General features: G+C 41.0%; 1 protein-coding gene across 2 annotated transcripts in view; it reads right to left on the minus strand.

Annotated features, from left to right (window-relative positions):
• The window catches only part of Efnb2 (ephrin B2), a 42,745-nt gene that overhangs the window by 11,355 nt on the left and 18,310 nt on the right, over nt 1–13,080 (minus strand). For both annotated transcript variants that reach the window (XM_034635954.2, XM_027938921.3), the window contains exon 2: nt 9,959–10,242. In XM_034635954.2, coding sequence (XP_034491845.1) covers nt 9,959–10,242 — 284 coding nt within the window. The remainder of the gene's footprint in view (nt 1–9,958; nt 10,243–13,080) is intronic.

Consider the following 13,080-nt stretch of genomic DNA (forward strand, 5'->3'; position numbering starts at 1 on the left):
ATACTTTCAAGATGAAACATTCACCAAATCTTTTTTTAAAAAAATAAAAACCCCTCTCCTGGATGAGATAACTCACTGACTCTGGATGAACCCTTACTTTGAAATTGGGAAACTGTTCATAGCTAAAACACCGTATAAACTATCAGTGATGTAGGAGGTGTGAATTTCTCACCAACTGAACATTGTTCTAGTTCGATAAGAAGAATCACTTGAATTAGGCCACATTGTTATGGTTGTGTTTTGAAATTTTAAAGCAGCAAGTCATGCATAGAGAAGTAATAACTGGCTGAGCTTCAGTGACTTCTATACAACACAATTAATTAGTTTTTCTACTAAGCAGAATGATGTGGAAAAAGTGAATTCTAAAATGGATTCACAATTTAGACCTTCCCTCCTGTTTTCTAGCACTGGAGAATGACTGACAACACCACGAATCATGTACAAGTTCTTGAATAAAATTGTTTGATTTTATTTCCTCGATTTCAAAGGTTCATGGTGAACAATGATATGGTAGAACAATGACAACTCAGAAACAGAGGTTTTAAAAAAATATTGTAACTTTGAAAAATGTTTACTAAGCTGCTTTTGTTTGTATGTGCACTTAAAAGAGTTTAATGACCTCGATTCCCTAGCCACTTTCACTTGGGAACAGACAGGACCTGAGATGTACGTGGAAGGAGTGTGCAGATGCTAACAAAGTGGAGAAGGCCTGGACACTAGGAGGCCAGTCCATTGGAAGGACAGTCACAATACACAGCCAAAAATTTCACACCTAAAATGAAACATGATTTATCATAGCTTAATCATAAAACCTTTCAACCATAAAAACTGTGCAAAAAGTAAGCAAATTACAATTATTAAAGATTTCAAGAGCCTTAGCTGTCTTTGATGGCATATACTGGAAAGTAACTAGCTACCTACAGTGGAAGAAGAAGCAGTGTATACACTTGTGTGCACCCAGGAGCAGTGACTGGGAAGAGAAGCAGAAGCTCAGTATCCCTATCTAAAATGCTTGGCATCAGAGGTTTCAGGTTTGGGAATCCTTTGGGGTTTGGGGATTTTGGACTTTGGAACATTTGTATAGACTTTTCATGTCAGCACTCAATGTTTCAGATTGCAAAGCATTTTGGATTTCAGATTTCATATCAGGGAAGTTCAACCTGCATCTCCAGGTTCAGCCCAGTACGTTGACACCTTTCTGGGAAAAGATCAAACAGTGCTGGCAATAAACTGCTTCTGCCCCCCCCCCCCATTTTTTTTTCTTTTATCTGAGCAGTGCTTAAACACACATGATTATTTATGAAGTGGTTTACTTTATTTCCCCTCAAAACATTGCTTGCAACAACTTGGTGACTTGGTTTTTGATGAATCTGGCTGAGGAGAAATATTGCTATCCAGGACTCAAATTTTATTGCTAAAGTTATGATGATTTATGCAGGTAGAATTTCTCATTAGGTTAAAAAAATTCAACATGATTTCATAAAAAAGGCTTTTCATCCCATGCACTTCAAGGAGTTTTCTTATTGCCACAGTGATTCAGACAGTTAATATACTGAAGACATTTTAGTCAACAGTAAAATAATAATTACCTTTCCACACAAGAGTCAACCTCTACATGGGCAAAAACCTACTAAGAAAGGAATTGTGTTTTAAAAATAGGTGTCCAGATGACCAATTCGATAGTAATGACTAAACTCACATTTTTTTTAAAGAAATGAATGATGTAATAGTTCTCAAGATAAAACATAATTCTCTATTGTCTATATTAGCTTAAGCATCAAGATTTTTAAAAGCCAAACTTCCTGGTTAAGAGAGCGTGATAACATCTAATGAAAATATTCTGAACCATGAAGCAGCATGTGTTTGAGTGAATTATATCTAGCACATAATCCATTGTCCACTCTCTAGTTTTTTAATGATTTTCATCATTAAAATACCTTTGCAGAGATATGGAAGTGTCCAGCTAGGACAGGGTCAGAGTAAAAAGTTCATGGGCGGGGGAAGGGCACACCTCCCACAAACCTCTAATTCATTCTCCTGTCACTAATCGCATGCAATGATATTAATGACCCAGTAATTGCCAGCCGAGCAGCGCTGAAGTGGAAAACATCCCTCTGAGGCTGGGTTCATCTCTAGGTGGTAGGACTTCACCAGTGACTGAATTAATGCCTGCTGACAGTTTAGAATATAACACTGCACATGAGAAAATGTGTCACTCTCATGGCATAAGACTTTAGATGGACATGATGTTATTTGCTGTGACCATGTAGAGACCAGCAGTAACCCCAATAAAGTGCCCCCCGTCTAAATCTGCCCTGCGTGTGAACCTTATTCCATTCAGGGGACGTGTTCTACACTCTAAGAATCCAGGGCAATTTTCCACATGTTTGCTTCAATAAAAGAATACCTTCATCTTCTGGTTTAACATGGGGACAACAAAGCTGGGCTACTTCACTAATGCAAAAAGCCACTTTTGAAGCAGAAGTGTCTTTTAGTAACACACAGACTGGCTCCTCTGTAATAGGATCAATTACACTCCTGCCTGAGTTTGGGCCAATCCATCCAACCGTGCATCTGTCCATCCATCCATCCATCCATCCATCCATCCATTCATTTGAACTTGGCTAAGGAAATTTGAAATCTCTGTTATCTCTGTTTTTATATTTGACAGATTTTTATTTTTTAATAAACTTACTATTTAGTACTATTTTATTACATTAGCAAATTTCTACTTGCTAATGTAATAAAAAGTACAAAATAGCATACTCTTATTGAAGAAATGGAATTAATAGACCTAAAAGAAAGAAGAAAATTCAGGATAGCTAACAAATTGCTATCAGGACCTTTCCTAATGGCCCTTACTACTTTCTTACCAACCTGTAGGTTTTAATTATGTCTTTGTTTGTTTGTTTGTTTATCTATTTTTGAGACAGGGTCTTGCTCTGTTCTCCAGGCTGGCCTTGAACTCCTGGGCTCAAGTGCTCCAGTTTCCCTTGTAGCTGACTACAGCCACGAACTACTCTACCTGGTCCACTTACCCTATAGGATGTGTGTGTTCACCTTTGGGGACACAGGATTAAAGTTAGTTGTGTGTTGCACAATGTATGTCAGGGTATCAGGGCCAAAGTGCCTGATGCCAGCAGAATTCATCATTTGCTTTGCATGAGCTTCTTTATTGTTGCTATGTATGCAATACAATAAATATGCACTCTTCACTGTCATTGTGTCTACGATATGAATACATTGTGCTACCATGTATGCAATGTGTGTGTGTGTGTGTGTGTGTGTGTGCTTTACTTTCTATAAATGTGTGCTAGGGGTGTTTGTGCACCATTTTTATCACTGCTGTGGATGTAAAGTGTGTGCACGCACACTCTCTGTGTGCCACATGTGTTTGCATGCTGTGCACCTGAGCCAGGAGCACCTTTACACACTAACAACTGTGGTCTAAGGGTGTGACAGTCCAGGACTGTGTTTTGCCCTGACATTTCTGCACTAAGCGACACACACCATCAAGTTTTGGTTTTCTCACAGCAGCAAAAACTGCTTCATCACCTGTGCTTCTAGACTTGAAAGTGAGATAAGAGTGTGTGAAGGCCACCACACGTCCCTGAGTGATCAACACCCAGGCTGAGAGTTAGAATTTTAGGATCAAATGTGTGACTCATAGCAACTATATAAATCAGTTTTCTCAAAGTAATCTTTGCTAACGTCTGTCTATGCCTGTTGGCTATTTTTTAAAGTTTTATTTTGCTTTAAATTTTATCTTCATGATGAATATTTTAAGTCTGTTAAGAAAAAACCTTGTCCTCTTTTATGTTCGCACTAGGTCTCCAGGATTGTTCGATTATTTATAAATCTAAGTGAACCTTTGAAAAGCTATAAATACAGGGCTGGAGATATTAAGATGATTCTATGAAACAGTAAAGGCAGTTTTATTCTGAGCAGTTCCTAAGTAACTCTTTCTCGGGCTGTCCTTCATTCTTCATCTGCTCTGAAATCTCTTTGGCATCCATAGCTTTTAGTCTCTCTCCCTTCCTCACCCATTCCTTGTCACTTTGGGAAGCACAGTCATCTTTTCACTGGTTCCTTTGGGAATGAGGAATGGTGCGGAATGGAGATAAGCTGTCACCACTGCCTGGGCGACGCCACAGAAGGCAAATCATGTCTCCAGGCAAGACAGCCTTACCCTCTTCCAACCCCTGAGCCACCTGGGACAGATATCCCAACCGTCATGACTCCCTCAGACCCCGGAGCTGGCAGATTCTCAGCCACTCTCCAGCAAAGCAGAGGTCGAGCTGCTACTCCTTAAGTGTAGGTCTTCATTCTGAATTCCATGAGGAGCCTTCCTGGTAGACTCTAAGGGAGGCCTCCCCACAGCCCAAAGAGGAGCTCACATTTTTAATAAACAGCAAAAACCACGCTTCTGTTATCAGACCCGTGGACGGTGTCCTTTCCCAGCTAGTCTCATGACAAGGCAACTTGACACGTTTGTTCCCTGAACAAATACTTGTCCTGTATTAAAGTGCTGCTTAATATATCAATAAAAATGCAGGGTTTTTTTTTTTTTTTTCCCCCTGTGTTCTAGGGAACTGAGAAGAGTAGTGAGAAACGGGTGAAATGGAAAGTGGGAAACATGATTACATGTATCTGAAGACTCCTCCCCTGTCTGTCTCTTTTGGGTCTGACAAAGGGCCTGTTAACAAGCTTGGGCAATTCCAGGAACAAACCATACATAAATGCATGCTTCCTGGTAAAGGAAGCCCAAGGACAAAATAACTTTAATAAGACTCAAAGAAGACAAAGAGAGATCTAGTAATTAAGTCACCCAGCATTACTGAAACTTGTAAACTCTCTGCAGCTTCATTTTATGGGTGAACTTCAAGTCAGTGAGGCATTCTGTGTCATCCCGCTGGGTGCTCCAGTCTTCAGCCCCCTGCTTCCTCCCTGCTCCAAGGTGAATTCTCACTTGTGCTTTTTGTGCCAAGCTTGGAAGCAGGCTCCTGACATCTACCTGACACAACCCACATTACCCTCTGAGCAGGTGCTACCATCATCCCCATTCGCAGATGGAGAGATCAAGGCAGAATAACAGGTTAGATTACTTGAAGAAGGGCACTCAAGAGCCCAGGACTGCCAGACCCCAGACCTTCAGAGCTCCTCGGCTAATCTATGTTAGTGGTATGTATGTTTATCTTCTAAGCACCATACTCTACAGTATCTGGCAAGATTTTGACAATTACATTACAAAAAGAACTGTTGTAGGGAAGAACAGAAATGGGTTTATATGCTTACACTTAGTAATTATGTGCAAGTTAGCAAACATGAATCTCCAACCCTAAGTCAGGATGTAACGGACAGGATGATTTTGCTGTATCACTTAGCCTGATCTATGTTATGATGGAAGTGTTGCTTTTGCCACATTTATATGTAAATAATCCACCAAATAAAGTGCATTATCACTTTATAGAAGTCACGTATTCTTATATATTTCAAAAGATATCTAAATACTAAAAGACATTTGAAAGCTCCCGTAACTTATTTTGCTAGGAAAGAGATGACAGCACATTTAGTATATGTTAGTGTCCCCTATCATTCCTATTCCCCAAACCTAGATCCATAAATGAAAAAACAGCAGAAGAAAACAAACATACATACATATGCTCAATCAAAATAAGGAGTAGGATCTACTGTTCTGCTTGGGTTTTTACAAGTGTTGTTTCATTCTATTTGTGTAAGCATTTACTTGATTTTGTGATTTTGCTCAAAAGTGGAATACATGTCCAAAAAAACTGCAAAAGGTACCTGTGGAGCCTTCCAATTTTGCATGCTCTTATACAAAAAAAAAAATGCACAACCAAACCAATGAGGGGCCTAAGAAATGGTAGTTCCTCCAGAATCCTTCCGTGTTTATCAAGGAAGGCTGGAAAGTGAGGGCTGACTCCCAGAAAGACCACTGTGAACACCTCAGGCTGAGCATGTGTGTACATGTAATAGAACAACTATTAACCAAACAGCCTTTAGAAATGATGACCTACAGGCTATGCCACAAGACCACATCCTGGCTACAGGTTTACAGTCAAATAATGCAAAAGCCACATTAAACTAAATGGGGAGGCACTCTATGAATATTATTTTATCCACCGCTCTGTTGTGGTCACTGTTCACTTAAAATGCACGATCACAAAGGCATCCGTTTCTCACCCGTCTCTGATTCACACAGTTCTGGTAGTGTGATGGAAATCTCTGTGAGTATCTTGAAGGTTTTATGCTAAGGTCATAAGCAACCAGGCCCACACACCCAATGGCCGCTCCACACAGCTTGGGATCATCACCTTTAAAAAGATGGTGAACCAAGCAGAGAGGGCCTAAGGGACACTGTGCGGATGAAGGACAGGGAGGCAGGAACACTTTTAATATTAGTTGGAATGTTTCCTTATGTCCAACACAGAGCTTCCCTTGAAAATGGGAATCAGCAAGAACATATAGTTATTTCACAAACATTTACACAATTTTAAAGACATGATAAAAATAACTGGAGTGGAGAACAGGGGCTTATCAGACCATCTTTGAATCATTTAATAATTAGATTTTTATTATGCAAATTAAGCCCAAGGCTAATTAATGAAACAGGTCACTTGAAAAAGTCAATTGTAAACATGAAGAAAATCCATATATATCATTTTGCCACATGTCAAAGCAAATAATCATCTATGAGAAGTATTAATGAGGATACATATCATTTTATTATGTCATTTCTTAAGAGAATTTAGTGGATATTTGGTAGGATTAAAATTTTCATAGTTCTCATTAAACATTAATATTTATTTTTAAAACTCAAAGTGTGATGACTATTTTAAATTGGGTAATTCTACAAATTGAATGAAGAGTCTTTAAAGAATTCAGAGAAGATCCTGCCCATGTCAGCGGAGAAGAGCCACCTTAACAAGGTTAAGTTTAGGATCCTGTCCAGCCATAAACAGCCTGGACCTAGAGGAGACTGCTATTGTTCATCTGAACAATGACACCAATAATAAATGTATTTTCTAGAGAAGGAAATTAAAGTTCATAGAAATAAAGTGACTTTCTCATTATACTCAGGCAGCAGAACTAGGATGCAGGACTCCGGGCTCCTGGTCCAATTATTCCAAATCTCTGTTCCCCTGTGGAATCACCAGACCCCAGTGTAGTCCATGTGGACTGTCCCCGGGGGGTCCATCCCACCCCCAGTGATGAAGATGCCACCAACCAGACACAAAGGTCTGGAGTTAAACAGAGTATTGTATTTCCTAGCAATTCAAATACCAATATTACTGTCTCAAAGAGAACCAGTGCTTTCAGGAGTTAAATCTGGATATTTTCCATCATGCTACCAGCACTATTTTATGAGTGTACCATTATAAAAATCAATATCTTCAAACATTTACTTTCCTTCTTCTGAAGAGTCTGACTGTGACCCTGTGTGTGCACACACATGGGCGGGCATTTGTTTGATATCGAAATTAGTAACTTTTACAAATCCCTTAATTTTGGTGCCTTGGAAGTCTTGAAAAAAACAATTCAAAGTCAACATTATTTTTTAAGACTATTTTAACATTTGTTTTTTTTTTAATTTCCCATTTCCTTTCAAGAGAGATTTGTGTATTGATGAGCTTTGCTATAGGGAGGGTAAGAAACTGGCTTCTGCTTTTTCCTAAGCGTCTGAAATGCCCTCCTCTGCCTGCAATGTAGTAGAAACCTTTCAACTCTGCTAAGGTGTCACTGGACTTCCAGGCCAATTTCTGAGCCTGGGCACTTACCAGCCCTGGGGCAGTCTCTCAACAGCCAGCATTCAAACATCTCCTCCTTTTTGCAAATCTGCAACCCTCAATTCTGTTTAAGATTCTTTTATCTCAGTCCACCCCATGCTTCTGCACTGTAAATCACAATTCTAAGCAGAGTTTTGGAGGCCAGAGTAGCTCAGCTACCTGCAATGAACCTGCTAATGTGGCATAATGAGTTTCCAAAAAAAGAAAAATAAGGGATGCCATTATTGTGTAGATTATTATAATTATAAATTAAACTATGCTTCTAAATACAAATCTCTCATGCATTGATAAAAGCTAGTTATTAAATGCACTACATTAAGCAAAGGGATGTTGGTAAACCATTTATTTATTTGCATTTCTTGTGTAGTATTTCAGACTAAAGGTTAAGCCTTTAATGTTTACTGAAATCCCACTTGCACTCAGTGGGATCTTAGAATTCACAAAGCCATCTTTATGAATCCATGAACTAAAATAAGAGGGAGAATGGGTGAGGGTCTGTTGGCTATCCTCCATGGCTGGGTCAACAGGCAGCCTCAGGCGTAGGGACAGGCCTTCACCACCACGGAACATCAATCTAGTGCACCCACTGATCAGAGGCTGCCACTTCCCCTCTCTACCCCACAGGGGCAGAAACCTCTTCCTGAATTCACTGCAGGTCATTTTCACTATCAATGTTATGCTAGGCATTAGGATCCACTGAAAAAGTCTTTACATGGTCTTAAAAAAAAAAAAAAAAACACTGTTCAGCTTCCGAAAGTTTGGTTTTCATCTATTTTACCTTGTAACTATTGTGTATTGTCAAAGATTTCCCTATTATTTTGTACACTTTACCACCCCATCTGCTTTGTTTCATCTTGGAATGCTTTTATTTTCATTTTATGATAATTATTCCATTAAATACATAATTTACCACTTTCTCCTTTTCTTTGTTACTTATTCTTGGAAAGCTGCTCTCTATGTATCAAGTTGGCTTCAAAAACAGGTTTTTAGTCTTTGTAGCATTTCGAAGCAACAGACAAGATAATTAGGCATCCATGACCACCTTTTTTAAAATTCCTAATGTAGTAAAACACACATTTTATGGAGCACTGGATAAATATTCAGTGAATTATTGGTTCTGAGCTCTAAAGAAGCAGCTTGTAGATGGAGAAAGCCAGACCTTTAATCTGATCACCAAGCAGTAGGGGAGCCCAGCCAGCAGAGGCAGTTCCCTAATGAGCTAAAGTCTACGGAAACAAATGGAGAATTCCACTCAGTTAAGAGTATAATTTTAAACTGAAAATTTAGGGAAAAATATTTCATTGTTTGAATCATGCACACAGCTGTCTGAGCCTCCCAGACTCCCCTCTGACAGAATCCAGGGCCCTGGGAGCAATCTGGGCTTGGTGATAGCTCAGGGTGCGCACAGTAGGCACATGTTCAGGGTGTCCTCGTGGCTTTGGAACTCACAGCCTCATGAGTTTCCATCAGATATAATCCAAGAACTCTGTACCATCTATTCCTGAAACAATGTGTCAAGCTACTGTTATATTTATGGGGAAGGGAAGTAATTCAGTGAGAAAACTAGGTTTTGCTTTACCCTTCAAAATCTGGTTTTAAGAAGTCCATGTATAATGGTGCTTAGTCTTGCAACCCTAAACCTTCCAACCTATGAGATCCATCTTCTCCAGGCTGACACCTTCATGCAGGAAGTGTATCATTATGCCACCATGTCCAATGCTGAATCCCTAACACTGAAGCACTGTCACCAGAACAAACACTGAATGGATGGATGAAGGGACGAATGGATGGGTGGATGGATGGATGAATGGAGAGAAAAGGCATCGCATAGATTTACCCATCAAAATCTCATTAGTGGTCCTTAAAAATGGTTTTGTCAGTAGAGCTGCTGAGTATATTCATTTAATTCATTTATGTCAATACTGTAGGAATCCCAAGATGTTTTTCCCCCTTTGGGTATTTATATTTAATTAATACTGTTACTACAGGGTCCCAAATTCAATTAAAATTTCCTTGAAAAAGTGGACAACTCTTCAGCAAAGATTCTCACCCAACTATTTGCCACAATAATTTTAAGGAAACAAAAATTGATACAAACCTATTTAGCTTATCCTAATTTCTACAAAATAAGGGAACACAATTATACTTACATATAATGTAGTAATCTTTGTTCTTCTGAAATTCTAGACCCCAGAGATTAGGGCTGAATTCTTGAAACTTGATAGTAAATTTCACGTCTTGGTCTGGTCTGGCACAGTTGAGCAGAGGGGTATTTTCCTTCTTAATAGTGCATCTGTCTGCTTGGTCTTTATCAACCATATAAACTTTATAATATTCATACTGGCCAACAGTTTTAGAGTCCACTTTGGGGCAAATAATATCCAATTTGTCTCCTATCTGTGGGTATAGTACCAGTCCTTGTCCAGGTAGAAATCTAAAATATAAAAGAAAAGCCACTGAGTTGATAAAACTTAAACAGTATTAATGATATGTTAACATCAAGCCAGACACTGCCAATAATCCCAAATTGCAACTTCTTGGATCCACACTTCTACTTACTGAAAGTCTCTTTGTTCATCAGATCATCATTGAGACTTTTTGTTTTGTTTGCAGGGCTGGGGCTGGGACCAGGTCTCCATGCATGTGGGACAAATGTATTTAGGAACTAAGCTTCAAAAACCAAACAAGAAAGCAGACTCCTTCTAAGCCGCAGGGTCAGGCAGCCTGCTGACATTTCGTGGCCACCTCCTCCCTCAGAATATTTCAGTACTCCTTTGTGTAGCTTTACAATAACTTTTCCTCCAGGGTGAGTCAGGCCTTCCCACCTGTTTGTTATTTTTTAACCATTGGCAATTTGGGTTTATTGGGCATGCCACAGAGATCTCATCCATTCCAGGGAACAGTGGGCACACTAAGACTTTGTTGTCCTGTTGGTTTCCATTTGCTGTGGATGTTAATTAACAGACAAGTTTCATCAGGAATGTTTCAAATTACTTATCATAATTAGTCAGATCAAACAATGGGTTTTTTATTACACTGAACAAAAGAAATGTCTTACAAACCCATAAAAGATAACCAGAAATAATTAGCCGTACTATTGATTCACCTGCAAAATGAAGAGTCCTTACTTGCAAGGATAACAACTTCAGTCCTTGCTCTACATAGCTTCTCCCCTCCCCTGAGATGTATTTGCTCCAATTAATTCTTAGGGGCAAACCTTTAGAGCTAAGGCTACTGATACAATATCCCTGGTTGCACACACCTAAAAGTCTCCCTCCTTCCTTCCCTCGCTAGTCATGCTGCTGAAAGATCTTTCCTAATGGGGAGTTTCTCTGAGATACTGAAACAAGAGCTTCCTAATGAACATCCTGGTTCAAGTACTAACACTAACAACACACTCAGAAGTCCTGGGCACTTATAAGCAGCCAGGCCTATGGGCTCATTAAGATATTAAAGCCTGGGAAAAAAGCATTGCCTCGGAATCCTTCCAATGCAAGGTTTTATTTAACCAGAGAAGCCCACCAGCCACGATGTTGATGGGTCAGGATGCACCCACAGAGATAAAGCAAGGGGTACAGGCACCCCAAATTTCTAATCCACACTGAAGTAACCGTGTATGATTTATGCTAATGAAGTATTCATTTTCTGAAGAGTACATCAGAGTGGCTATGAAGCAGCCATGTAATATAATTATATTATAGCTTTGTATTTAGAAACCAATACTTTTATGGTAGGAAAAATGCAAGTTGCACATGGTGGCTTGTGACTCTCTGGGGAATGTACAACCCCAAAGAGAGGGCTCCCCCCCCTTAATGTGGCACCTATAGCAAGAACATATAACATTCATTCATCCATTTTTTAAAAAAAAAAAATATATTTATTTTTTAGGTGCAGATGGACACAACACAAAGCCTTTATTTATTTGTTTGTTTATTTATTTATTTTTATGTGGGGCTGAGGATCAAACCGGGGTCCCACCCGTGCTAGGCGAGGGCTCTACCGCTGAGCCACAATCCCAGCCCTCATTCATCCATTAAAAAAACAAAAAAAAGTGGTGAACAGGAATCATCTAAGACAAAACCTTCCTACAAAGCAGAATTCAAAATGAGTACATCTGATAACAATGACAGACTCAAAACATCACGTGTGCACTGCTGAAGAACTCTCTGGAACTTCTGACCAGGGGTGCTCACCTCTCAGAGAGGCCTCTCTGTGCCTTCTAGGCCATGCCACAGCTCTCCGGAGAGACATTTCCAACTCTAACCTGGGGAGGGGTTGGGGGAAGCTGGGTGTCCCCAGGCGCTTCCCCTCCTGCCGACCCCTTCCCAGTGAAGGGCTGCATCTGAGCGTTTGTGGAAGAGGATTTTCGTTTTTTAACTGCCCTCTCCACAGGCCACTCAGTGATTCTGACGCGTCCTGTGGTTAAAGCACAGGGCCCGTGCCTGGCAGCAGGTGCAGGAAATTCCACGGGATCAAACTGCTCTCCTTCTGACGCCGCTTTGTCTTTATGCTTACTCCTCCACCTTTGCAGGACATCTCCACCGTTACAAAAACCAGGGCCCATGTCCTGCCTGGGGTTCCCACCCTGCTGGCACCGAGGGACACCGCGTGGGAGTGAGCGAGTGTGGGCACCTGCATTCCTAAGTAACTAGAGGAAGCCCAGGCCTGCTCTACTCTGCAAAGTTCCGCGGCCAGGTCGGCCCACTTTAACCTTCTATCAACTGCCCGGAGGGCTTCCCGGGCCTAGAGGGCAGCCCCTTCCCAGGCTGGAGCAGCCCTGTTCTAGGTCAGCCTCCTTCCCCAGCTGTGCGCCTGCGCAGCTCTGGAGCCCATCACAGCCTGGCCAGCTGTCCGGCTTGACAAGCCCTTAGTTCAGAACCTACCAGGACCCCTCCTTCCTGAGGATGCGCTCCTGCTGCAGTGAAGACCCCCGGAGGCGCCCTGCCTGCCCAGGAAGGCGCCTGCTCTGGACTCTCCTGCCGCTCACCAGGGCCCAGGGCAGCTCTTGCTGAGCTAGAGGCAGGTCAGGGGCCCACGGCGCTGGTGCGGCTTCCCGGACCTGGGCATCTTAGGCCATATTTTTCAGAAGGCACAAATCACATAAATATTTAATTGGCTCTTAACTCATTTTGCAAACAAGCTACACTTTCTTGACACAGAAGTTTTAATCCAGTGTATGCAGTCCAGCTTTGTCAAGGGCTGTGTCCCAGCCAGTGACAGGAGGCGGTGACCCATGGGACGTCCAATCAACATGACAGCGCAGGGGAGCAGG

This window comes from Marmota flaviventris, chromosome 4, assembly GCF_047511675.1.
Source record: "Marmota flaviventris isolate mMarFla1 chromosome 4, mMarFla1.hap1, whole genome shotgun sequence".
NCBI lineage: Eukaryota > Metazoa > Chordata > Mammalia > Rodentia > Sciuridae > Marmota > Marmota flaviventris.